Genomic DNA, 25,724 nt, shown 5'->3' with positions numbered 1-25,724 from the left:
AGTGGTGTAAGAATGAAAAGGTAGGCATAGTTAAATAGAAATTTGACGCTGAAGAGAGAGAGAGAGAGAGCGAGCTTGGGAACTGATGGAATGTCAAGAGCAAGCATAGCGAAGAACCAAGATGTTTTAAAGAATGCAAGCCAGGGCTGCGGTCAAGATGGTGCTGCCTTTGTTTGAAGACGATCACAGAGAAAATGGTAGAAGGAAAAGGAGTGGTAGATGGGAAGGCGGAGCCAATGAACAGTTTGGTTGTGTAGAGTTTCAGACGCCAGCAGTGTGTCATCCATAAAAAAGATCTAGTAGCTGTAAAACACTAGGGCTGGGGCTCAGGAGAGTAGTTAAAGCTAAAGGCATAATGTGGGCATATTCACTGGTAATATTTGGCCACGTGAGGAGAAATGAATCCCAGGAAGTCAAGGCAACATGGGAGGAGGGCTGGGAACTAACTCTGAGGAACATCCACACTTCAGACTTGTGGAAAACAAGAAAGAAGTTAAAAGAGACTTAAGAGTGGACAAGAATGGTACAATGTGGACCCATGAGAGTAATGTATCAGCTAAATCAAGGGAAAGAGATGATATGTTATGACAGGAGAGTTAACAGGGTTCCAAATCTATAGAGTTTGAGTCCAGTGAGGATTGAGATGAGGTCACTGGGTTTGGCAATCAGGAAGTGACCAGTGATCATTAAGTGAGCACTTCAGCAACATGAAATCAGGCTACAGTTCGTTCAAAGCCTGGCTGCGATGTGCTCAGAAGTGAAAGGAAAAGCTACCAGGGTGGACAACTGTTGTGAGATGTCTGCCAGTGAAATGAGGAATGGACAGTAATAAACGGAGTGAAAGATGATCACAGCAAAGCTGCTTTTTGTTTACTTAAATGAAGGCTGTGGGCAGGATGAGAGGGAAAAACAGTGAAGAGGAAAGGATAAAGGACGCCAGAAAAATGTGATGACACAGAAGTGGGAGACATCAAAAATGGGGAGAAAGATGTTCATCTTGGGAAATAACAGGGCCAGAAAAGAAAGGAGAAATAAGGAGAGGAGGCATTCGAGGGATGAGAAGATGCTGAGGAGGCTCTTGTCAGTTGGTCCTTAGTCAAGTGTGAAGCAGGTCATCTGATGAAAGTCAGGTGCCAGCAGTGGAGTTGGAAGTGAGGAAAATGGAGTTCCTGGCTAGAGCATATAAGGTTTTCAACTGCAGAGAAAAGAATTGTTCAATAGTACCTACAACCACTGAAGGTGACTAGGATTACTCTTCAGTGGAATTCATTAAGTAGATTTTTTTTAAGATGGAGTCTCACTCTGTTGCCAGACTGGAGTGCAGGGGCGTGATCTCAGCTCACTGCAACCTCCGCCTCCCGGGTTTAAGCGATTCTCCTGCCTCAGCCTCCCGAGTAGCTGGGACCACAGGTGCACGCCACCACGCCCAGCTAATTTTTGGAATTTTAGTAGAGATGGGGTTTCACCATGTTGGCCAGGACGGTCTCGATCTCTTGACCTCGTGATCCGCCCACCTCAGCCTCCCAAAGTGCTGGGATTACAGGCATGAGCCACCGCGCCCAGCTATTAAGTGGCTTTCTAAAATGACTTCCTTCAGCAATGCTTAGGAGGCTCAAATAGTCATCAAAAAAAAAAAAAAAAAAGTGTGATTGGGCCTAAGTTTCACTGGGTACTTTTGCTGGCAAAGTAGGTAAGCTGGAAAGATAAGAATAAAGGAATTGTAAAGTGCTAGTGAGAACTGAGTTGCAATTTCCTTCCTCAGTGGATATTTACTCAGTACCAATTTATTATGTGCTGAGATCTATGCAAGATGCTATGGATTTAATGGTGATCAGGATGGAGAAATTCCGTAAACAAGGGACTAGCGCAAACTGATTAACCATTGTTTAAGTTGTTACAGATAGCACTGAGCCAAAATTGCAAGTCATGTAGTCCAGGCATGTGCAATGGGAAAAAGCTTTAACCTCCTAATTGTTTTTATTTTATTTTACATTTTTGTTGAGTCCATAGTAGATGCATATATTTGTGGGGTACATGAGATGTTTAACCTCCTCATTGTGAATACCACCAGCCTGGCAGACTGGCTGCACCGGTATCACCTGGGGCTACTCAGAAATGCCTCTGAGACCAATCTTCCTGATCTTGCTGCAGAATGAGGAGACAGATTTGAGTGTGGCCTCTTGCCTCCTTGCCAGTCAACTTGCAAGAAAGCCTTTTCTTTTCTTAAAAGCCAAGGCCATAGCATTGGCTTCTATGTGCATAGGGAAGCAAGCCCTTGGCTTGGTGACAATTTTAAAGTTTAACAGAGATTTCTCCAAGAACTTAATATAGAGCTACCATTCAACACAGCAATCCCATTCCTGGGTATATACCCAAAGGGATATATATCATTAAACCAAAAAGATACATCAACTCAAATGTTCATCACTGCATTGTTCACAACAGCAAAGACATGGAGGCTGGGCATGGTGGCTCACACCTGTAATCCCAGCACTTTGGGAAGCCGAGGCGGGTGGATCACTTGACGTCAGGGGTTCAATACCAGTCTGGCCAACATGGTAAAACCTCGTCTTCACTAAAAATACAGAAATCAGCCTGGCGTGATGGTGCACACCTGTAATCCCAGCTACTCGGGAGGCTGAGACAGAAGAATCACTTGAATCCTGGAGGCGGAGGATACAGTTAACCAAGATCACACCACTGCACTCTAGCTTGGGCGACAGAGCAAGATTCCGTCTCAAAAAAAAAAAAAAAAAAAAGACATAAAATCAATCTAGGTGCCCAACAATGGCAGGCTGGATAAAGAAAACATGGTACATATATACCAGGGAATGTATACATCCACAAAAAAGAATGAAATCATGTGCTTTGCAGTGACATGGATGTAGCTGGAAGCCATAATCCTAAGCAAATTAATGCAGTAACAGAAAACCAAACACCATATGCTCTCATTTATAAATGGGAGCTAAACGTTGTGCACACACGGACATAAGCATAGGAGCAACAGACACTGCAGACAACTTGGGGTTGGAGAGAGGGGGGCATGGGCTGGAAAAGTATCTACTGGGCACTATGCTCAATACCTGGGTCCACCATGTAACAATCCTACACACATACCCCTGTACCGAAAATAAAAGCTGAATTTTTTTTAAAAAGTTTAATGAAGGATACGGACAAATAAGCAATAATAATACATTTTGATAAATGCTCTAATAAGTAGTGGTTCTCAAATGGGGGCAAATTTGCCCTCCAAAGGACATTTGGCAATGTCTGGAGACATTTTCGGTTGTCACAACTTGGGGGAGGAGGGTAAGTTACTGGAATTGAGCAGGTAGAGGCCAGGAATGCTTCTAAACATCCTACAATGTGCAGAACCGCATCCAAAACAAAGAGCTACGTAGCCCAAAATGTCAATAGCGCCAAGGTTGAAAACCCCTGCTATAAAGGCGTATTAGGGGTACATCAAATCCAGGCAGGGGAGATCAGTGGTTTCCTAGAGGGAGTACCATGTGGGCTAAGACAGGTAAGGCTAGAGAAATACACAGGCAGTGCAGTGGAGAAGAATGTGTATGGCACATACAAAGACTCAGAGGCTGGAGAGAGGATGGGGTAATCAGCAGGATTCTCACCACTACCACTATTTATTGAGAAAATATTTTGTGCCTGCCTGGGTTTGTATAAGATAACCAACATACATTTTTAAAATGCAGTCCTCATTCACAATCCTACGAGTCACATATTTCTCCGTTTTACAGATGAGGAAAGACTGGGGCACGGAGAAGCTAAAGTAACTTGTCCAAGGTCACATAGCGAGTGAATGGTGGGGCCACAAGTTGAATCTAGGTCTGGCTAACTCTAGTAAGCCCATGTTCACTCCCTAAACGCTCCTGGCTTTGACGATAGCTGAGTGTACTGGGGGATAGGGTGTGAGAGGAGGAAAGAAGCAGCAGCCTTGGAGGACAAAAGGGAGCCACATTATGACAGACCACGGGCATGGGAAAGAATGTGGAGACTATCTTGAAGGCAGTGAAAATTCACCGAAGGATTTTAAATCAGAGTCACATGATCAAATGTGTGTTTAAGAAAGATTGGTTCTGGCTGCAGTGTAGGGAGTGGAACGAAGGAGGGAGGCAAGCTAGGAAGAAGTGTAGTAGATAAATCCAGAGATTACTCAGCTTCCATAAGAAAAGTGTTAATGAGGGAAAGAATTCAAGAAAACGTTAGAAACTCAGATCTGTACTTAGTGACTGGTTAAAAGTTACGGGTGAAGGACGGTGAAATCCAGTTTTCTGATCAGAGCATGTTAGTGGATAAAAGTGCCATCCAGTAAGAGAATACAGAAGGGGCAGCAGATTTGGGAGAGTGACTATGTGAATTCAATTTGAGATTGTAAAATTTATATTCAAATGGGAAGAAAAGAAGACCAGCCTGGACACAACAGATAAAATGAGAGAGAAAAAGAATGCTGAAGAACTAGAGGCGAAAATGAAGACATGGAGCAGATTTAACTTTGACAGGGAGGAAAGAAGAGGGAAGGCTCTAGTCAGAGTGTGGTTTCAGAGTTTGAGATCTTAGGGGCACTTCAGTTCATGTGGGAGGTTCGCGTAGAAGTAGGGGATGTAGTAGAGTTAAGGAAGCTGAAGAGTATTAGTGTTTTGTGTATCAACAACATGGAAATTCAAACATTTAAGGATGACAAAAGAGACAGAATGAAGAGGAAAAGGGTCAGATGTTAAAACTTTTAAAAAGGGGCCAGGCGCGGTGGCTCATGCCTGTAGTCCCAGCACTTTGGGAGGCCGAGGTGGGTGCATCACCTGAGCTCAGGAGTTCGAGACCAGCCTGGCCAACATGAAGAAACCTTGTCTCTACTAAAAATACAAAATTAGCCGGGCATGGTGGTGCATGCCTGTAGTCCCAGCTACTTGGGAGGCTGAGGTGGGAGAATCACTTGATCCCAGGAGACTGAGGTTACAGTGAGCCGAGATGGTGCCATTGCACTCCAGCCTGGGCTGGAATGAAACTCTGTCTCAAAAAAATGATAATAAAAATAAAACTAAAATAAAATAGCAAGGGTCAAAGAGCACCTTCTCGATTGAGAAATTTTATTGATTAGGGAGAAGAGAGACAACACTGATTTCAAAGAGGAGTGTGATACGGTTTGGATACCTGTCCGCTCCAAATCTCTCGTGTTGAAATGTGACTTCCAGTGTTGGAGGTGGGGCCTGGTGGGAGATGTTTGGGTTATGGGAGTGGATCCATCATGAATGGCTTGGTGTCCTATTAGTTATCCTGAGGTCTGATGGTTAGAAAGAGCCTGGCCCCTCTCCTCTGCGCTCAGTCCTGCTCCCTTGTGAGGCTTGCTCCCCTCTGCCTGCTGTCAGAGTGAAAGCTTCCTGAGGCCTTACCAGAAGCATATGTTGGTCCCATGCTTCGTATGCAGCCTGCACAACATGAGCCAAAATAAACCACTTACTTCTCTTTATAAATTACCCAGTTTCCCCTCTTTCTTCATAGCAATGCAAAACAGATTAACACAGAGTGGTAGCTTAATTTCAAAGAGGAATAGGACCTGAGAGTAAGTGTCAAAACAAAGCCCTGGAAATGGCAGTCGGGAGTGAAGTAACTGCGGTTTCCTCCGTCGCATTCGCATGAGATGACTTGACTGATACAAGGGCATTCGCGGAAGGTTTTGAAAGTCATGATATCGAGGGACAGCTAGAGCTCAGAACAAATGAAGAAACAAGAGAGTTTGAGGAAACAATATGGTGGGGAGTTTGGTTATAACTGAACCTAAGTTTCAGAAGGCATGAGGGTCAAATGGGAAGAGTTATGGATGAACTGTATAAAGACAAATGGACATAGCAATGGCTGACAAGAGGCTTAATGCAGAACTGAATAGCCCTAATTTTGTTTTAACTTCTATTTCAGGTTCGGGGGTACATGTGAAGGTTTGTTATATAGGTAAACTCATGTCACAGGGGTTTGTTATACAGATTATTTTATCACCCAGGTATTAAGCCCAGTACCCAGTAGTGATCTCTTCTGCTCCTCTCCCTCCCCCCACCCTATATCTTCAAGGAGATGCCACTATCTGTGGTTTCCTACTTTGTGCTCCTAAGTTGTTATCATTTAGCTCCCACTTATCAGTAAGAATATGTAGTATTTGGCTTTCTGTCCCTGCATTAGTTTGCTAAGAATAATTGCTTCTGGCTCCATGCATGTTCCTGCAAAAGATCTGATCTCATTCTTTTTATGGCTACATACTATTCCATGGTGTCTATGTTCCGTATTTTCTTTATATAATCTGTCAGTGATGAACATTTAGATTGATTCCATCAATTTAGGATTGATTCCGTCAATATAGGTTGATTTCATCAATTCCATCGTTTACATTTGCTATTGTGAAGGTTGCTGCAATCAACATTCACGTGCATGTGTCTTTGTGGCAGAATGATTTCTACTCCTCTGGGCATATACTCAGTAATGTAGCCCTAATATTTTAATAAAACACTGAGATTAGAATATGGTTTAGACCAGTGCTATCCAACAAAACTTTTCATGATAATGAAAATGCTCTATATCTGCACTGTCCAATATTCGCTACATGTGGCCATTAAGAACTTGAATTGTATGCTAGTGTGTCTAGGGAAAATACATGCAACTTTAACGGATTACGGTGTGGCCCCCAAATACAGTAATGAATCAACAGTAACCTCCTATTCTTCAAACTGCCTTTAACACCATCTGATCACTAAGTATAAACTGTTATTCTCCTTAGGTATGTTTGAGTTACCTTACAGTAAGTCCAGACTCAAAGATGCTACTAAGACCAGGCGTGGTAGCTCACGCCTGTAATCTCAGCACTTTGGGAGGACGAGGTGGGCAGATCACCTGAGGTCATGAGTTCGAGACCAGCCTGGCTAACACAGTGAAACTCCATCTTGGCTAAAAATACAAAAATTAGCTGGGCATGATGGCCCATGCCTGTCATCCCAGTTACGTGGGAGGCTGAGGCAGGAGAATCACTTGAACCCAGGAGGCAGAGGTTGCTGTGAACGGAAATCATGCTATTGCACTCCAGCCTGGGCGACAAGGCAAGACTCCATCTCCAAAAAAAAAAAAAGAAAGAAAGAAATGTTACTAAATATGTACATATTATTATCTTTGGTGTATTTGGATTTTCTCAAAACTTACCAATTATTGAGGAAAAACATTTGTCTTTAATCATATATGAACATAAATAAACTAATGCCTGGGTGTTAAGATTTTTGCAGCATTGCAAATTATCAGCAAATAAAAAGATTAAGCATATAGGTCTCTCAAAGTATTATACTGTACTACATTCTCTGAACAGTGATACAACCGTATTTGCAGAGGAATAAGAATTCTCCAAATAGCAAATTTGTTTAATTCAGAAAAGTCAACATTAACAGATTGATAATTCACTTTGTGTGTTTGAAAAACAGAGTTTAGTTACAGAAGAATAACCAAATAAATACTTAGAAGAAAAAAGAAAAAAAAAAGACGCTTTTATTTGCATCTTATTAGACTTGCCTTGGTTTTTTCAAAATTGGCTTCCTCAGATATTTGCAAAACTTGTTTCACCTGTTCATAAGCACTTGCTTCTCTTTGCTGCGTATCTGCCAAGCTGCTCCTTACGGAAACTAGTGCAGACATCAAGTCATCTCTTTCTCTGTCAGCACAAAAAGAACATTCAGAACAAGAAATGATCAAATGATCATGTCTTCATAAGTCAGGGAGGAAAAGGCATTAATATGTATTAGAAGAGCCAGAGTAGGCCGGCTGAGCACATATTAAATAAAGCACACCCCAGAGAAAGACCCTCTGTCCTCACTTGGCGAGCGGCAGGCAGAGCAGCCGGAAAGGCCAAGAGCCTTCGTGGCAGGACTGCATCTGTGTGGGACAATCATCTATTGTGGAGATAGCTGCAGGGGAAAGCCCAGAAAAGAGCAAATTAGTTTTTTAAACGTTGGGGGGAGGCTCCCTTAAATTTGTACGTTTTACTAGTTTCAAAAGGTTTGGCCATTAGAAGACATAGAATGCTGTCTGTGGTCTGATGTCTTTCATTTTTTTTTTTTTTTTATTATTATACTTTAAGTTCTAGGGTACATGTGCATAACGTGCAGGTTTGTTACATATGTATACTTGTGCCATGTTGGTATGCTGCACCCATCAACTCGTCAGCACCCATCAACTCGTCATTTACATCAGGTATAACTCCCAATGCAATCCCTCCCCCCTCCCCCCTCCCCATAATAGGCCCCGGTGTGTGATGTTCCCCTTCCCAAGTCCACGTGATCTCATTGTTCAGTTCCCACCTATGAGTGAGAACATGTGGTGTTTGGTTTTCTGTTCTTGCGATAGTTTGCTGAGAATGATGGTTTCCAGCTGCATCCATGTCCCTACAAAGGACACAAACTCATCCTTTTTCATGGCTGCGTAGTATTCCATGGTGTATATGTGCCACATTTTCTTAATCCAGTCTGTCACTGATGGACATTTGGGTTGATTCCAAGTGTTTGCTATTGTGAATAGGGAGTCTTTATAGCATTCTTGCCGTTTTAATGAAAAACCAAGAAAAGTAAATACCTCTCTTCCAATATTTGGTGGTTTACAATTTGCTTCTGTTTAATGCTAAATATGTGTGACAGAATTCATCAGAATGAATAAATGTTGACCTGGAAAAAATAAAAAAAGAAAACTTCCAGGGAGATAATTCACCCCAACTTCCTGATAGTGGTGACTTCTCAGGAGAAAAAAAAGAGGTAATAAATGGGTAGACTAGGGTTTTGTTGTGGGTGCTCTCCTCTGCACTGTAGGTCATTTCACAACATTTCTGACTTCACCATTTGGTTAATAGTAGTGCCCTTCTCCCCAGTTGTGACAAGCAAAACTGTTTTCAGAAATTTTCCAGTGTCTCTGCGGCAGGGGAGAAAAATTGCTTCTAGTAGAGAACCACTAGAATAGACTGTCTTTAGCATCAGTTCTCAAAAGGAAACAGGAGTGGTGGAGGGTATCAGAAGAGAGATATGAGATAAAATTATAAAATGTATTGCAGCACTATTCACAATAGCAAAGACTGGAACCAACCAAATGCCCATCAATGAGAGACTAGATAAAGAAAATGTGGCACATATACATGATGGAACACTATGCAGCCATAAAAAAGAATGAGTTCATGTCCTTTGCAGGGCATGGATGAAGCTGGAAACCATCACTCTCAGCAAACTAACACAGGAACAGAAAACCAAACACCGCATGTTCTCACACATAAGTGGGAGTTGAACAATGAGAACACATTGATACAGGGAGGGGAATATCACACACCAGGGCCTATTGGGGGGTGGGGGCTGGGGGAGGGATAGCATTAGGAGAAATACCTAATGGAGATGATGGGTTGATGGGTGCAGCAAACCACCATGGCATGTGTTTACCTATGTAATAAGCCTGCACATTCTGCACATGTATCCCAGAACTTAAAGTATATAAAAAAAAAATTATTAAAAAAAAAAGTGGGGGGAAGGTGCTGAAAAGGAAAAATGCAGCAAAGTAGGGAAGGTAGGAATTGTAAATCAAAGTAGCAGTCAACATTTTAAGGAAGGACTGAGGCTTTGTCCATGCAGCAGATTCTCCTCTCATTTACTTGAACAAATAAATGTCCTTGCCTTTTTATCTTTCTCCACAATCCTCTTTTTTGTGCTTCTCTTTCAATTACATTCTTTCAGTTACTTATGAACACTTGTTGTTCAATGATTAGTACTGCTGAACTCCTCAAATCTCCTGGTTACGCATATAATATTCACAATTTAACACAATCTTATCCCACTGGGTTTGATCATTGCCAAGACCCACCCCTCTTCAGCAATTCTCAGAAGTACTTTATCCTAAGCTGTTTATTGAGGGTAGAAGTGAACCAAATGCCAAAACGCTCTGGCATGTAAAATAGCAAGGATACAATCTCATAGATTAAATAAGTCTCATAGAAAATGTTCTAGGATATTTACAATTTATCGACTGAATAAAAATATCCAGCACACCAAAGAGAAAGTGAGGCAGGAAACTTTCAAGACATAAAAAGCAAAAAATGTATGTTGGACTGTTACATATGGTATTCCCCGTTTTGTTAAAGAGTTGAAGACTAAACCACGGTTTCAAAATCAGTTGAAATAAATGCTTGCAGTTTCCTTTTCATTGCCAAGTTCTTAAACTATGAGAAAAGAGCCAACTATGATTTTTTTTTAAATTAGCAAGTTTTAAAGAGTCATAGTTTAGAGGATTATAAACTCTGCTTGAATCACTTTCAGGATTAACCAATGATTCAATTTAAAACATCTCTTAAAGGTAAAATAAACTATTTGTGGTATTTGGAAAGCAGCCACATTTGAAGAAACATGTAACACTGAACAAAGTTACAATTATTAGCAGTTTCATAAAAGTCTTTTTTATTTAAAAAAGAATAAACTGCTACAAATATAAAATTCATGGAAGCAGAGTGATCTTCACTTAGAATTTCCTGATTTGTTTTAAATTGATAAAAGTAATTTTTCTTCCAAGGAAATGAAAAAAGAAGTAAATTGTTTTAATTGAATATAATCAAACACAATTACTATGTAAAAAAGTGGAAGAATCAAGGCAAGATTAAATTATCCTAGTTAAGTAAAAAAATAAACACCAGCAAAATTGAGTATGTATCTATTTATATTTCCATAAAAGTTCTATAACATAAAAGGGGTCTAGCTTCATCAAGGATATGCAATCCAGTTAGGACCTATGATTCTAGAAGAAAAGAAAAATTCACTCTGTAAGGACAGCAAGTCAATATAGGCATCTTACAGTCACCTTTCTTAAATCACTAAGACTTAATGAAGAGCAAAAATAACTATTCAATGAGATTCTTATCTGTTTCTGATACCATGCAATCACCAAAGCCAAAGTTCCAAAGAAAAAGAATGAACAAAAAAGGCCGGGCGCGGTGGCTCACGCCTGTAATCCCAGCACTTTGGGAGTCCGAGGTGGGCAGATCACTTGAGGGCAGGAGTTCCAAACCAGCCTGACCAACATGCTGAAATTCTGTCTCTATTAAAAATACAAAAATTAGCTGGCTGTGGTAGTGCACACCTGTAGCCCCAGCTACTTGGGAGGCTGAGGCACAAGAATTGCTTCAACCTGGGAGGTGGAAGTTGCAGTGAGCTGAGATCGTGCCATTGCACTCTAGCCTAGGTGACAGAGTGAGACTCCATTTTTTTAAAAAAAAAGAATGGTCAAAAAAGCTCCATGTTTGTAAGTATGCATAACAGACAGATCCACAACAGGATAAAAATCTAACAAACCTGCTGCTTATGGGAAACTTATGTCTAATAGATTTTATGTCTTTTCAGAATATGCTCTTGTCAGGAGTAGTGTTTGTCACACAGTAGATGCTCAACAGAATAAGCAATAAGAAAACAAATAAATGAAGAAAGAGTCTGCTATAGGATGGTGTCAAAAGACGTGAAGTAAAGCTCCCTCTCAGTTCTAATATTTCATGATCTAAACTGAAAACATTACCTATTTTGAATCAGAAACTGGAGTTCAGTTGCTCTGGTTCAAAAGTGTTTCAGAATATTAACTCACCAAATTTAGACTATGGAACCACAGAAAATTATCAAAGATAAAACTCCAATATACAGATAGCTTGTTAAGCCCATCATTAGACAGTGAGACCACAAAACGATTACACTCAAACTCCGTGTAACCGCTGGGCTGACACACTCCACCTTTCTGTAAGGCAAATGCAACGCATGCTTCAAGGTAGCTTTAAGCTCACCTGGGAAGCTTGCAGGTAGGTAGTCATTTTGGCAATTTAGGATTATCTAATCATCCACTCAGGTGTTACTAAATCTTGGTTTTGGTTTGGTTTGGTTTTGTCTCAGCCAGTCCACATACCAAATAGCAGCAAGCAACCCCACAAATAATTTTTTTTGAAAGAGCTCTGGGCTGGCAGTCCCCTCTCCTCAACACAAGACCTTGCTTCCTGCTCCATTCCTGTGTCCATCTGGCTTCATCTTGTCTGAGCTTTCCCTTTTTAGCCCCACACTTATCCCCTGGGTCTGACAGTGCTACTTATATAATCTGCCTTTCAGAAACAGCCGATTCCAGCCACCCAGGGTAACTGCCCAGTTAGCTACAGTCCTGCTCCAGATCCCGCAGTCCACAGGGCCGGCCCAGAGCCACACCTGAATGAGGCTCTCACAGTGGGAAGCTGTACAGATACACATGGCATATCAGTGTGAAAGGGAAAAGGCAGTTCTCCAAATTACCATCTTCCATAGCAAATGTTCTGTGAGTGCTTGTGCTTGGAAACACCTTGTGGATGTGCTGATCAATGTAATCAAGGAGCTTCTTGAAGCAAAGCCAGCAACACCGTGTTAACCCTGCAACGTTCCATGATCCAGATGAAAGAGCAGCTGAGGCAGAAAGATGACGTAAAGATCCCGAGTGTTCTGGGGTGAAAAGCGTGCACTTACATGCACTAATGAGCATGTAATATTTAAGAACCTTAGCGCAGCAATCGGGGCCAAAAGGACTGAGAAAGTCCCTTAACAATCTCAGCCAAGTGTTTAAGCAAAAGAGTTGGTCTAATGTGTATGCATGAGCTTCATCTTGAAATGTGGAGTGGCTAAGAAATGTCTTATAATTTCTAAATGACTCCAGTTACTATTAATTGTAAGCATTAGTAGGCATCACTAGTGAGTGTTACTATGCGGTTTTACAAAGGAAGTCTAGAAGGCTGACTACAACATTTCTCTGTTCCTCAATTCTGGGAAGTTCCTGCTGTCGTCTTTTAAAGCCAACTATGCAGAGCATGGCCAACAATCCACTCCAAAATCACAAGCTGGATTAAAGCCCCAGAAAAGTACCCTTGGAATCATTTCTCTTTTTTGAAAAGTACCGTGAAACTTCTCCAAGGTACTATGAGCTACAGAAAAGAATTTAAGCAGTTCCATCTTCATTACCATGTGAAGGTATTTTGATCATTAAGCAAGAAAAAGAGGTTACTGTTATTCTTAGCTCCCTTATGGCATAAAGAGGCCAAGTGAAAGGTGAAAGGTCAGAAACAATATGAAGACTTCAAGTCAACGTAAAAAATATATCCAATGTCATCAACAGTTGTTAAGTATATTCTCCAAAAAGTCCTTGAGTCCTAAGAAACCAGAAACCACCAGAAACATATGGGTGGCCTGGTCTCCAAGTCATGCCTGATCTCCTCCCTGTTAACTGTACAAGCCATTCTTTTTTTTTTTTTTTTTTTTTTTTGGAGACAGGGTCTTCCTCTGTTGCCCAGGCTGGAGTGCAATGGCACAATCTTGGCTCACTGCAACCTCCGCCTCCCGGGTTCAAGTAATTCTCCTGCCTTAGCCTCCCAGGTAACTGGGATTACAGGTGTGCACCACCATGTCCAGCTATTTTTGCATTTTTAGTAGAGATGGGGTTTCACCATGTTGGCCAGGCTGGTCTCGAACTCCTGACCTCAAGTGATCCACCTGCCTCAGCCTCCCAAAGTGCTGGGATTACAGGTGTGAGCCACCATGCCTGGCCATCAAACCATTCTTGTATCAAGAATATAGATTCAAAATAGTAAACGCTAAAGGATGCAACAAAGGAGCTGAAAGCTGCTGTCACAATACCACATTTACAAGGAAACTTTTGATTTATCATATTTAAGGTATCATTTTTAAACATTCTATGTTAAAGTCATCCAGGTAATACGATAACAGCTTATGGCAGGGTCAGGCTTCTAACTATACATAAAACTAGAAATCCAAACCCAAAAGGTGCTGGACACTCTTCAAAGTTAGCATAGGACTCAATATTCAGCACTCTGCATTAGTAAGTTTAAAGAAACTGAACACCAGCTTAGGCCAAGAGAACGATACAGAAAAAGAATTCATTGACAATAAAAGCAGAAACCATTCAGTGTTAATAGGTTTAATATCCTTTCTGATATTAATGCAGAACATGAGACAATGATATTCTGCTGACAAGGCAGAAAATTGAACTAAGTAGATTGACATTTACTTCAAGAGGCTACGAGCTTAAATTTAGGATAGAGACAAAGGAATACATAACTGATCAAGAATCTTAATTTCTGAATGACTGCCAGGCTTAGAAGTAACCGAAACATTACAGCTTCCTTTAAAAATATTTTTTCATAATCTAGAAGGATAATATAAAAGGCAACATAATAACCTGTTATTTGTTGGTTATGGTTTTTTCTTTTTTAATTTCTAAATTTTTTGTAGAAACAGGGTTTCACTATGTTGCCCAGACTGGTCTCCAATTCCTGGCCTGACGATCCTCCTGCATCAGGCTACCAAAATGCTGGGATTACAGGCATAAACCACTGTGCCTGGCTTATTAGTTTTGCTAGACTACCTAGTTTTAAGCTCTGGCTCTTTTTATGTGCAACTTTTAATATGCTTTCTTCTTTCTAAAATTAATTTTTAAACTATATTCTCCTTGCAAAATTAGTTACCAATATTTTTAAAGGCCTATTTGACACCCTTTCAACTTCATTGCCTTTGTCCACCTCTCTAGTGGTAATCTCTATTAAATATTTGGTGCTTACTCTTTCAAATATTTTTCTGTGCATATCTATGAAGCTTGAAGGGGAAAAATGTAGTATAGTTGTATATGGACTTAAAAAATACAAAAGGTTTCATACTGGATGTATCTTTAGCCATTTTGTTTTGTTTTCCTGCAACAATGTATTTTGGAGATGGTACAACATTAATATACATAGAACTACTTCCGTTTTTCATACTATGCACAAAATGTCATAGTTTATCTAAACCATGTTTACTCTCCTTTGAACGATATTTAAGTTGTTCATATAATTATAAACAATGCTGCAAAAAGCATTGCCTATACATACCCCATTATGCATGTACATGAGTTTTTTTTCTTGAGGGTAGATTTTGAAAAGTGAAATGCACAATTTGAATATTAATGGACAGTACTAATTTACTTCCAAAGTATTTCCACCAATTTATGAACCCACCAGCAGAATATCAAAATACTTGCTTACTCATGACCTCACCAACTCTTGAAATTATCAATCTTGTTCTATTTTGTCAGTCTGATGGATTGGTTTTTTTTATTTTTTGATTGTATTTCCTCAAATACTAACAGAATAAATACATTCTGATATGCTGACACCTTCCTCTTTTGTTGCTCACTGATTTCTATTCTTTACCTACTTTGCAACTAGGCAGCTTGTCCTTTTTGTTTGTTTCAAAGGAAATTTATTCTATCGGTCTTTTGTCATGTATAGTTCAAATATTTTTTTCTCAGCCTTTTAACTGAATATGTAATGTTTTATTGTAGGCAATTTATTTTTTAATAGAAACAAATGTATCTTTTTTCCCTTATGACTTCCACTTTTCATGTCATCCTTAGTACTATAACCCACAACTATAAGATACTTTTTATATTTATTTCTAATGCTTTTATAGTCTGAATTATATCTGAACCTTCAAAACCACCATGAATTTATTTTTGTAAGGTACAGTTCTGTTCTTGTTTTTCAAATATAAACAGGCAAATTTTTAACTTCTCTGAACCCCAATTTCCCTACCTTTAAAACGAGGGTAATAATATCTACCTCATGAATGCTTTAAGATTTTTAAAAATTATGTTCTTAAATTGCCCAGCACAGTCCTTGACATACAATAAATGTTTACTACATTTGTTAGTTGTATCTGAAAATAGTTAATACATATTTAATAGTTATATTGAGCATATATGAATAAATTAACAACATATTTAATACTTAAAATACTGAACAAAAACAGAACCAAGCAGTAATAGATCATAAAAACTACTGGTCGGGTCAGGCGCGGTGGCTCACACGTGTAATTCCAGCACTTTGGGAGGTCGAGGCAGACGAATCACGAGGTCAAGAGATCGAGACCATCCTGGCCAACATGGTGAAACCCTGTCTTTACTAAAAATACAAAAATCAGCCAGGCATGGTGGTGGGTGCCTATAGTCTCAGCTACTTGGGAGGCTGAGGCAGGAAAATCACTTGAACCCAAGAAACAGAGGTTGCAGACAGCCAAGATTGCACCACTGTACTCCAGCCTGGCAACAGAGAGAGACTGTCTCAAAAAAAACAAAAACAAAACGAACAAACAAACAAACAAAAAAGCTACCAGTCAGTCCACACTGGAAATTCTGTTCATATAACAATCAGTAGGTTAGGTCAGGTGTGGTGGCTTATGCCTATAATCCCAATACTTTGGGAAATTGAGGTGGGAGGATCACTTGAAGCCAGGAGTTCAAGAACAGCCTGGGCAACATAGTGAGACTCCATCTCTACCAAAAAAAAAAAAAATTTAATTAGCTGGGTGTGGTGGCACATGTCTGCAGTTACCCAGGAGGCCAAGGCGGGAGGATCACTTGAGCACAGAAGTTCAAAGTTGCAGTGAGCTACGATCGTGCCATTATATTCCAGCCGTGGCAACAGAGTGAGACCCCAACTCAAAATCAACAGCAACCTGCCCCCAACCCCAGGGGGTTAGCCATGTGTGGAAACCACAGCTACAAGACATATTGATCATTCTTTGGAGTATGGAAGGTACAGAATGGTTTTAATATTTATTGAGCACTTACTATATGTCAGGAAGTGTTTTAAGCACTACATAGGTTTTCTCTAGTGACCCCTCAAGGTAACTCTATGAGTTAGGTACTTACGTCACCATTTTAAAAATGAGAAAACTGAGGCACAAAAAGGCTAAGTAACTTTTGCAAGGTTCCATGGTGAGTTGGCAGTAGAATCAGAATATGAACCCAAGCAGTCAGTTTCAAAAGCAGTACTTCTGGTCACAGGCTAACCTGCCTTAGTAAAAATCCCAAAAAGATCTTAAATCTCAAGAAGCAGGTATTATTCCTCCAAACAACAGAAGACTCCAGGCTCAGAGAAGAAAAGTAATTTGTTGAAGGTCAGGACATGGAGCAAAATCGGTCTGACCGCATTCATGACCACAGTCATGCCACCTCTCCACAGCAGTTCCAGCGGGAGGATCTCTGACTGTGGAGTAGTCAATGCCAAAATGCCTTGTCACATGAACAGCGAACATTTACTGGGTGCCTACTGCCAGCCAGACACTCTGCTAGGAACAAAGGCTATGGAAATAAACAAAACACAATTGCTGCCTCCAGGTGTACACGATATATTATAAAATCACAGAAGAAAGGAACCTAAGTCAGTTGAGGACAAAATGGGGCAGGGCTGGTGAGAGACTTCTTCTAAAAGGAAGTGATCTGGGGTTATTTAAGTGAGCGGAGCAGACAGAGAGAGATGACATTGAGCACATAGAAAAGTAGGGGGCATAGAAGAACATACACTATAAACTGCCACTGGGTTCCACATTACATAATAATTCTCAATTTCCACTGAATACAATTTTCACAGGAAAAGGTTCCCTCTGGAATAGTGAAAACAGAACAAAACAGATGTACATAGAGAATTGTTTCACTCAGCTTAGATGAAAACTTTGACAACACAAAAGGTCATCTGTAACTTGTTCTCAGTTAACCCTCAAATATCAATAGTGGGACACAGTGGGTCCTCATAATATTCCTTACAACAGACACACGAGAAAGACGTGGTAATAACTCATTCCATCTGAAGTACAGCAGAAAAATTCAAGATATGGCAAAACCAAAGGAATTTCTATTACACTCACTTTCGTTAAGAATAGTATTCGATTTGTAATTATAGATTCACAGAACCGGACAGAATTGTAAAGACTGTCTAGTTCAATTCTCTCACTTGAAGATGGACTGAAACCAAGAGATACTATTATCTGTTCAAAGTGACAGGGTTTCTGTTCAAAGCGACATGGTGACAAGGCAGAACCTACCCATTTGTCTTCAAGGAAGCTACAATGAAGGAACCTTTTAAAATCCATTGTATTTGAAGATTAACAATAATCACATGTGATTTAGCATAGGGCTAAAATAACACAATGCTCCTTTAAAGGCAGAATTTTCCATATTGCCAAAGACTCCGTATGTAGAAGCATACTTACTTCATCAGTCTTTCAATGGTCTGCATGTGAACGTTATTATGGGTCTGGGAAAGAACAGCTTCGTGCTGAGCACATTTCAAACAAAGACCAGCAACCCGGTTGGAAGTATTAGCAGCCAGAAGAAACTCTTTATGCTTTAGTTGCTCTTTAAGATCTTCACAAGTTTTCTGATATTCAGCTAAGTCTTTCCTAAAAAGAGGGGGAAAAAAATTCTAGAAAATGGCCAGGTAAAATTACGTGACTTTAAAATGAATCATCATAATGTTAACTACTACTATCATTTATGGGCATTCACCTGATGCTTTAGTTTACATCCAATACCTTATTAATTTTTACCATGACCCTGAAACTTTTGGTGTGGTGATCGTAATTGACACATTGAATATGATGAGATTTGAATATATTAAATAATTAGCTCAGGTTCTTGTAAGATTTTAATATTAGATTAGAGTCTGCCCAATACTGGCTCTCTTGTTCCAGGATCCAACCTCCATTAATGCTATACTAACCACAAAACAAAAATAAAACTCCAAATATAAATCCCAAATAGTTTTTCTTAAAAAAAGAGGTGGGGTAATATAAGACAACATACTTGAGGTGACGAAAATAACCTCTTTCAAGCATTAACCTCTTAACGTTTTTAGAGTACCTTAAAAGTTCACATAAGAAAACATGGATTTTTATCCTTGACGAGTTTATTACTGCCCATTTTTCTTCAGGAGGAAAACATTAGATAGATAATTATCTAACAACAAACTTCTACAAAGATCTGTTTCAAAAGAAAGGAAGTTACAGAAGGAAGCTACATAGAACTTGCCAGTCATAAGATTTCAGGGGTAGTAGCTATTAGCTGGAAACACAGGCTGCTAAAGAAAGGGCTGGGGGTGGGGGGGAGGTGTGAGTGTGGGTGTGGGTGCAGTTTTTGTTTGTTTTTACTTTATCAGCTCACCTCTGGATGAGGTTTTCTTCAAGGTGACTTTTTAAGGATTAAATGACTGGTACATGGGTTGTATTTTCCTACCTTATCCTAGTAAAGTTGCGCTAAAGTCAACTTGGCGACTGAGCTTCCTTGCCTAGGTGGCTCTTTTGTACCACTGTTGTTGTTTTTTTTATTATTTTTATTAAAAAAAAAAAAAACTTTCGAGCTGAAAAATGAGACTACTGAAGGCAGGAACTTTATCTCCATCTCTGTCTACTCCCTACTGTCATTGTCAGAGTCTCCATGCTCAGGGGCTATGGCCATCATAACGGGCTCCCTGTCACAGAGAAGAAGTCAACAGCCTGGCTGTCAGACAATTGTTGAGATTTCGGGGGTTGTCAAGCAACCCAGGAGAGGCAGAAAAGACCCACAGGCAATCTAAGGGTTAAAAAAAAAAGCTAATCTAATGGCATTCCAAAGTTGAGGGGAAAAAAGGAGCCGCTTCTACCCTATCCCCAAAATAATAACACCAACGTGGTAAGTTTTCTTTTTCAATACCATGTAGAGAATGTCTGACTTTCAAAGGCTTTATAAAAAGAACTTGGGAAGCACATTCCAAAGTCAAAGGGTCCCCATTACTAATTTCGGTCAGGTCCAAACTCAAAACACTCAAGTAGATTTGGTTACTGGCAATGGCAAAAGAGAAAGTTGAAAAGAAGACTGATTTTATTTAAGAAAATGCCTCTTTAAAGAATCTTAAATTATAATAAAAGAAAATGAAGAAACAGAAGGATTCAGAGAACAAAGTCTAGTTCATTGCAAGTCGGTATTTTAATGTAATTAAAGATGAAATATCTGGATTCTGAATGAGACAAAATAAGTCACATTCCCCTAAGTACAATGATCTAGAAACATATCACTTTAAAAACTGAAGAATCAAGTCATAAAAAAAATCAAAATAAAATAAAGTAGGACAAAAAGCAAGAAAGCAAACATTAGAGTAATTTTTAAATGTTATGTTTCTTTGTAAAAACAAAAAGTCGAAATCTCTAGAGAAATCCTAAAACTAATCAGGGTAATCTATGAAAAACATAAGAATATTTAAAAAATAAACAAGCATGTTCAATGAAAGCTATGAGTTCTGGCTCTTTTTTTTTTTTTTTTAGATGGAGTATCCCTCTGTTACCCAGGCTGGAGTGCAGTGGCATGGTCTTAGCTGACTGCAACCTCCACCTCCTGGGGTCATGTGATCCTGCCTCAGCCTGCTGAGTAGCTGGGACTACAGGTGTGTGCCACCACACCCAGCTAATTTTTATATTTTTAGTAGAGACAGGGTTTCACCATATCGGCCAGGCTGGTCTCGAACTCTTGACCTCAAATGATCCACCCGCCTTGGCTTCCCAAAGTGCTGGGATTACATGCATGAGCCACTGCAACCGGCTGAGTTCTGGCTCTTAGTATTACTCTAGTTATGTCTCTAGATAGATATGGCCTGGAAGATTTAAAATTTATTTCAAATTGGACTTATTAAAATAAAATGATAAACAGTATTTGAAAGTTTATTTGATTTAAAAATACTTCATTACAACTATTTAAAAATAATCTTTAACAGGCCGGGCGCGGTGGCTCAAGCCTGTAATCCCAGCACTTTGGGAGGCCGAGGCGGGTGGATCACGAGGTCAGGAGATCGAGACCATCCTGGCTAACGTGGTGAAACCCCGTCTCTACTAAAAATACAAAAAACTAGCCGGGCGTGGTGGCGGGCGCCTGTAGTCCCAGCTACTCGGAGGCTGAGGCAGGAGAATGGCGTGAACCTGGGAGGCGGAGCTTGCAGTGAGCCGAGATCGCGCCACTGCACTCCAGCCTGGGTGACACAGCGCGAGACCCCGCTAGCCATAAAAAAGGATGAGTTTGTGTCCTTTGTAGGGACATGGATGCAGCTGGAATCCATCATTCTTAGCAAACTATCACAAGAACAGAAAACCAAACACCGCATGTTCTCACTCATAGGTGGGAACTGAACAATGAGATCACTTGGACTCGGGAAGGGGAACATCACACACCGGGGCCTATCATGGGGAGGGGGGCGGGGGGAGGGATTGCATTGGGAGTTATACCTGATGTAAATGACGAGTTGATGGGTGCAGCACACCAACAAGGCACAAGTATACATATGTAACAAACCTGCACGTTATGCACATGTACCCTACAACTTACAGTATAATAATAATAAATAAATTAAAAAATAATAATAATAATAATAATAATAAAAATAAAAATAATAATAATAATAATAATAATAATAATAATCTTTAACAACAAAAACATTAATTCCTGCTGTCTTTTTCTACTCATTATATGTAAATCACTAATGGTTAATCTATAATATATAGGTCTTACCGGGATCTCTAATAAATAGATTCTATAAAAACTATGTGAAGATTCATCATATACACTCAAATTCATGACGCATACAAATACTCAAACTATTATATTATCATTACAATTTTAAAATTAGATGAAGACTATCTACAGAGAAAAATACTAATAATTTGAAAACTAAAGTGCTTTCTTTTCATTATTATTTTACTTGAATATCATAATTTCTATAAGAGCAGTTAGTGAGTTAGTGATTCTTTTTTTTTTTTTTTTTTTTTTTTGATACAGTCTCACTGTGTCACCAGGCTGGAATGCAGTGGCACGGTCTCAGCTCACTGCAACCTCCTGGTTCAAGTGATCCCGGGTTTAAGCAATTCTCCTGCCTCAGCCTCCCAGGTAGCTGGGACTACAGGTGTGTGCCACCATGCCCAGATAATTTTTGTATTTTTAGTAGAGACAAGGTTTCACCATGTTAGCCAGGATGGGCTCAATCTCTTGAACTCATGATTCGTCTGCCTCGGCCTCCCAAAGTGCTGGGATTACAGGCGTGAGCCACCACGCCCAGCCACGATTCTTATTTTTATGAGAAAACACAAGTATTTTACAACTGATGAAGAAATAGGAATGTGATTTGAAAAATAACCCAATTTTAGGCCATTTTATCCTTTAATAATCTGAGGAAAGTTTTTAAATTATATATAAAATGTCAGCAAGTAAGTTTGATAATGACTAAAACTAGAAGTTCAGCAAACATTCAAATATATTTTAAGATCATTATGCTTTTGGTATGACTATAAATGGAAGATTTCACTTTACCTCAAAAACTTCAGTTGGGATTCCTGAATTTCGTACTTTTCCTCATAAGTAAGTTTTAGCTTCTCCTATAGAAAAGAAAAATAAAAGCATATTTTTCTCCATGTCCTGTGTTTTATAAGTAAACTTTAATTTTTTTTTTTGAGATGGAGTTTCACTCTGTTGCTCAGGCTGGAGTGCAGTGGTGCAATCTCGGCTCACTGCAAGCTCCGCCTCCCGGGTTCATGCCATTCTCCTGCCTCAGCCTCACCAGTAGCTGGGACTACAGGCACCCGCCACCGCACCCGGCTAATTCTTTTGTAGCTTTTTTTTTTTTGAGACGGAGTCTCGCTCTGTCGCCCAGGCTGGAGTATAGTGGCCGGATCTCAGCTCACTGCAAGCTCCGCCTCCTGGGTTCACGCCATTCTCCTGCCTCAGCCTCCCAAGTAGCTGGGACTACAGGCGCCCGCCACCTCGCCCGGCTAGTTTTTTGTATTTTTAGTAGAGACGGGGTTTCACCGTGTTAGCCAGGATGGTCTCAATCTCCTGACCTCATGATCCACCCGTCTCGGCCTCCCAAAGTGCTGGGATTACAGGCTCTTTTGTATCTTTAGTAGAGACAGGGTTTCACCGTGTTAGCCAGGATGGCCTCGATCTCCTGACCTCATGATCTGCCAGCCTCGGCCTCCCAAAGTGCTGGGATTACAGGTATGAGCCACTGTGCCCACCCATAAACTTTAATTTTTAATATTAAGTTCAATTTTTCCTTTTTACCCAAGGTGGGGGAAACATGTCTTCCTAGAAAATATTTTCCTAGTCCACCCCAAATTTTCTATTTTTATTGTGTGAATGCCTGCAAAGAACTGCTGAGTCATAAAATTGATTTTCTTTTTCTTTCAAAATTGCATATATCAGGTCTTATCCCTAAAAGTGTGACTCTGGGAAAAAAACAGTTGTAACCCATAAGGTCCATTAGGGCAAAGATCAGATCTTATTAGACTCCTTCATTGTGGCTGTTGAATATTTGACATACAATAAATACGTGCTAGATGAATGATCAAAAGTAAAGTTTTAAATCACATGATGATAGACTAACTCCTACAAGCCTCTTGGTATCCGGTTATTCTTTCATTCAACAAATATTTATTGTGTATCTAAGATGACGGTGGCTTGGACTTCAAGGAACTTATAAAATATCCCAGAAAGGAATAGAAAAATGAAGAATTTCAATTACAGTTGACCCTTAAATAACATGGAGGTTAGGGGCATTGACCCCTGTACAGTTGGAAATCCATGTATAATTTCTTTTTTATTTTTTTGAGATAGAGTCTCACTCTGTCGCCAAGGCTGGAGTGCAGTGGCATAATCTCGGCTCACTGCAACCTCCACATGCTGGATTGAAGCTATTCTTGTGCCTCAGCCACCCAAGTAGCTGGGATTACAGGCACCTGCCACCATGCCTGGCTAATTTTTGTATTTTTAGTAGAGATGGGGTTTCACCATGTTGGCCAGGCTGGTCTCAAACTCCTGGGCTCAGGTGATCTGCCCACCTCAGCTTCCCAAAGTGCTGGGGTTACAGGCATGAGACCCTGAGCCTGGCCCCATGTATAACTTTGACTCCCCCAAAACTTAATTACTAATAGCCTACTATTGACTAGAAGACTTACCAATAATATAAACAACACATATTTTGTATGCTATGTGTATTATATACTGTATTATTACAAGAAAGTAATCTAGAGAAAAGATAATGTTATTAGGAAAATCAGAAGGCAAAGAAAGTGGTATTTTCTTCATTAAGTGGAGGTGGATCATCATAAAGGCCTTCACCCTACCATCTTCACAGAGTGGGCCGAGTTGGAGGAGGAAAAGGACGGGGTGGTCTCGTCTTCTCGGGGATGGAGGAGTTGGGAAGGAAGGCAGGAGAGGCAGGTGAACTTAGTTTTATGGAAACACGTGGTAATTTCTGTCTCACTTTGTTATGCTCTTTCTTTTTCTCCAAAATTGTTTCTACACAATATCAACCCTTCTTCCATTTGCTTTAGTTCCAGTGCCTATATCATAGAAGGGTCCATGTCATAAAAGAAGTCAAAAGCAGTCTTGAATAATCAGAACCCTTCTGCCAGATTATCTCATGTCAATTTGCTTTCTGGCACTGCTTCTTCTATGTCTTCTTCCTCATTTTCTGGCACTGGTTCAGAAGCACTCATCTCCATCAAGTCATCTTCTGTTAATTCCTTTGTGTGGTGTCTATTAGCTCTCAAATTTCTCCAAGATCCCTATCTTGAAACCCTTCACTCCCAACCTTTTCCACCGCATCCACAATCTCTTTCATGATTTTCTTGACTGACTGCTGTAAATCTTGTAAAGTCATGCACCACATTTGGACAAAGTTTTCTCCAGCAGGAATTCATTGTTATGGGTTTGATGACTTTCATGGCTTTTTCTATAACAATGATGGCATTTTCAATGCTGTAATCCTCTCATACTTTCATGATGTTCTTGCTACTGGGGTTCCCTTCCATTGCGTTGAAAATCCTTTCCATAGAGTATCCGTGTGTAATGAGCCTTAAAGATCCTTATGACTCCCTGGATCTTGAGGCTGAATTAGAGACACCGTGTTTGCAGGCAAGGAGACCACTTTGATGCCTTTAGTGTTGAACTCATGGGGTTCTGGGTGGCCAGAGTCATTGTACAATATCAAGAAACTTTAAAAGGCAGTCTCTTACTGGCAAGGTACTTCCTAACTTCAGGGACAAAGTATCAATGGAACCAGTGTAGAAAAAGTTTTCTCATTGTCCAGGCCTTCTTGTGGCACAACCAAAAGACTAACAGTTGGTGTTTATCTTTTCCCTTCAAGTCTCATGAGTTAGGAGCTCTGTAGATAAGGGCAGTCCTGATCATAAACCTGAGTACATTTTACAAAACAATAGACTTAGCTTATCCCTTCCTGCATCAAATCCTGGTGCTCACTTCTCTTCCATACTAATAAAAGTCCTTTGTGACATTTTTTCCCCCCCAGAATAGAGCACTTACATCTGCATTAAAAACCTATTCAGGTAGATACCATTTCTCCTAAATAATTTTCTTCCTTTTTTTTTTTTTTTTTTGAGACAGAGTCTCACTCTGTCACCCAAGCTCGAATGCATTGGTGCGATCCTGGCTCACTGCAACCTCCACCTCCTGGGTTCAAGTGATTCTCGTGCCTCAGCCTCCCGAGAAGCTGGGATTACAGGCACATGATACCATGCCTAGCTAATTTTTGTATTTTCAGTAGGGGCAGGGTTTCTGCATGTTGGCCAGGCTGGTCTTGAACTCCTGACCTCAGGTGATCCGCCCACCTCAGCCTCCCAAAGTGCTGGAATTACAAGAGTGAGCCACCACACCCAGCCTCTCCTAAATAATTTTCATAATGGCATCTTGAAACTTGTCTGCTGCCTCTTGGTCAACAGAAGCTGCTTCTCTTGTTATCTTGACATTTTTAAAGCCAAATCTCTTTCTAAAATTATCAAACCATCCTTTGCTGGTGTTAAATTCTC

General features: G+C 40.1%; 1 protein-coding gene across 4 annotated transcripts in view; it reads right to left on the bottom strand.

Moving 5' to 3' along the window:
- SDCCAG8 (serologically defined colon cancer antigen 8) overlaps positions 1-25,724 on the bottom strand; it is a 246,914-nt gene that overhangs the window by 178,400 nt on the left and 42,790 nt on the right. For all 4 annotated transcript variants that reach the window (XM_025361809.1, XM_025361824.1, XM_025361831.1 and 1 more), the window contains 3 exons: positions 22,210-22,274; positions 18,096-18,284; positions 7,555-7,693 (listed from right to left, as the gene is read on the bottom strand). In XM_025361809.1, coding sequence (XP_025217594.1) covers positions 7,555-7,693; positions 18,096-18,284; positions 22,210-22,274 — 393 coding nt within the window. The remainder of the gene's footprint in view (positions 1-7,554; positions 7,694-18,095; positions 18,285-22,209; positions 22,275-25,724) is intronic.

This window comes from Theropithecus gelada, chromosome 1, assembly GCF_003255815.1.
Source record: "Theropithecus gelada isolate Dixy chromosome 1, Tgel_1.0, whole genome shotgun sequence".
Taxonomy (NCBI): Eukaryota; Metazoa; Chordata; class Mammalia; order Primates; family Cercopithecidae; genus Theropithecus; species Theropithecus gelada.
The sequence above is the reverse complement of the archived record's forward strand: the minus strand, read 5'-3'. Positions and strand labels throughout refer to the sequence as shown.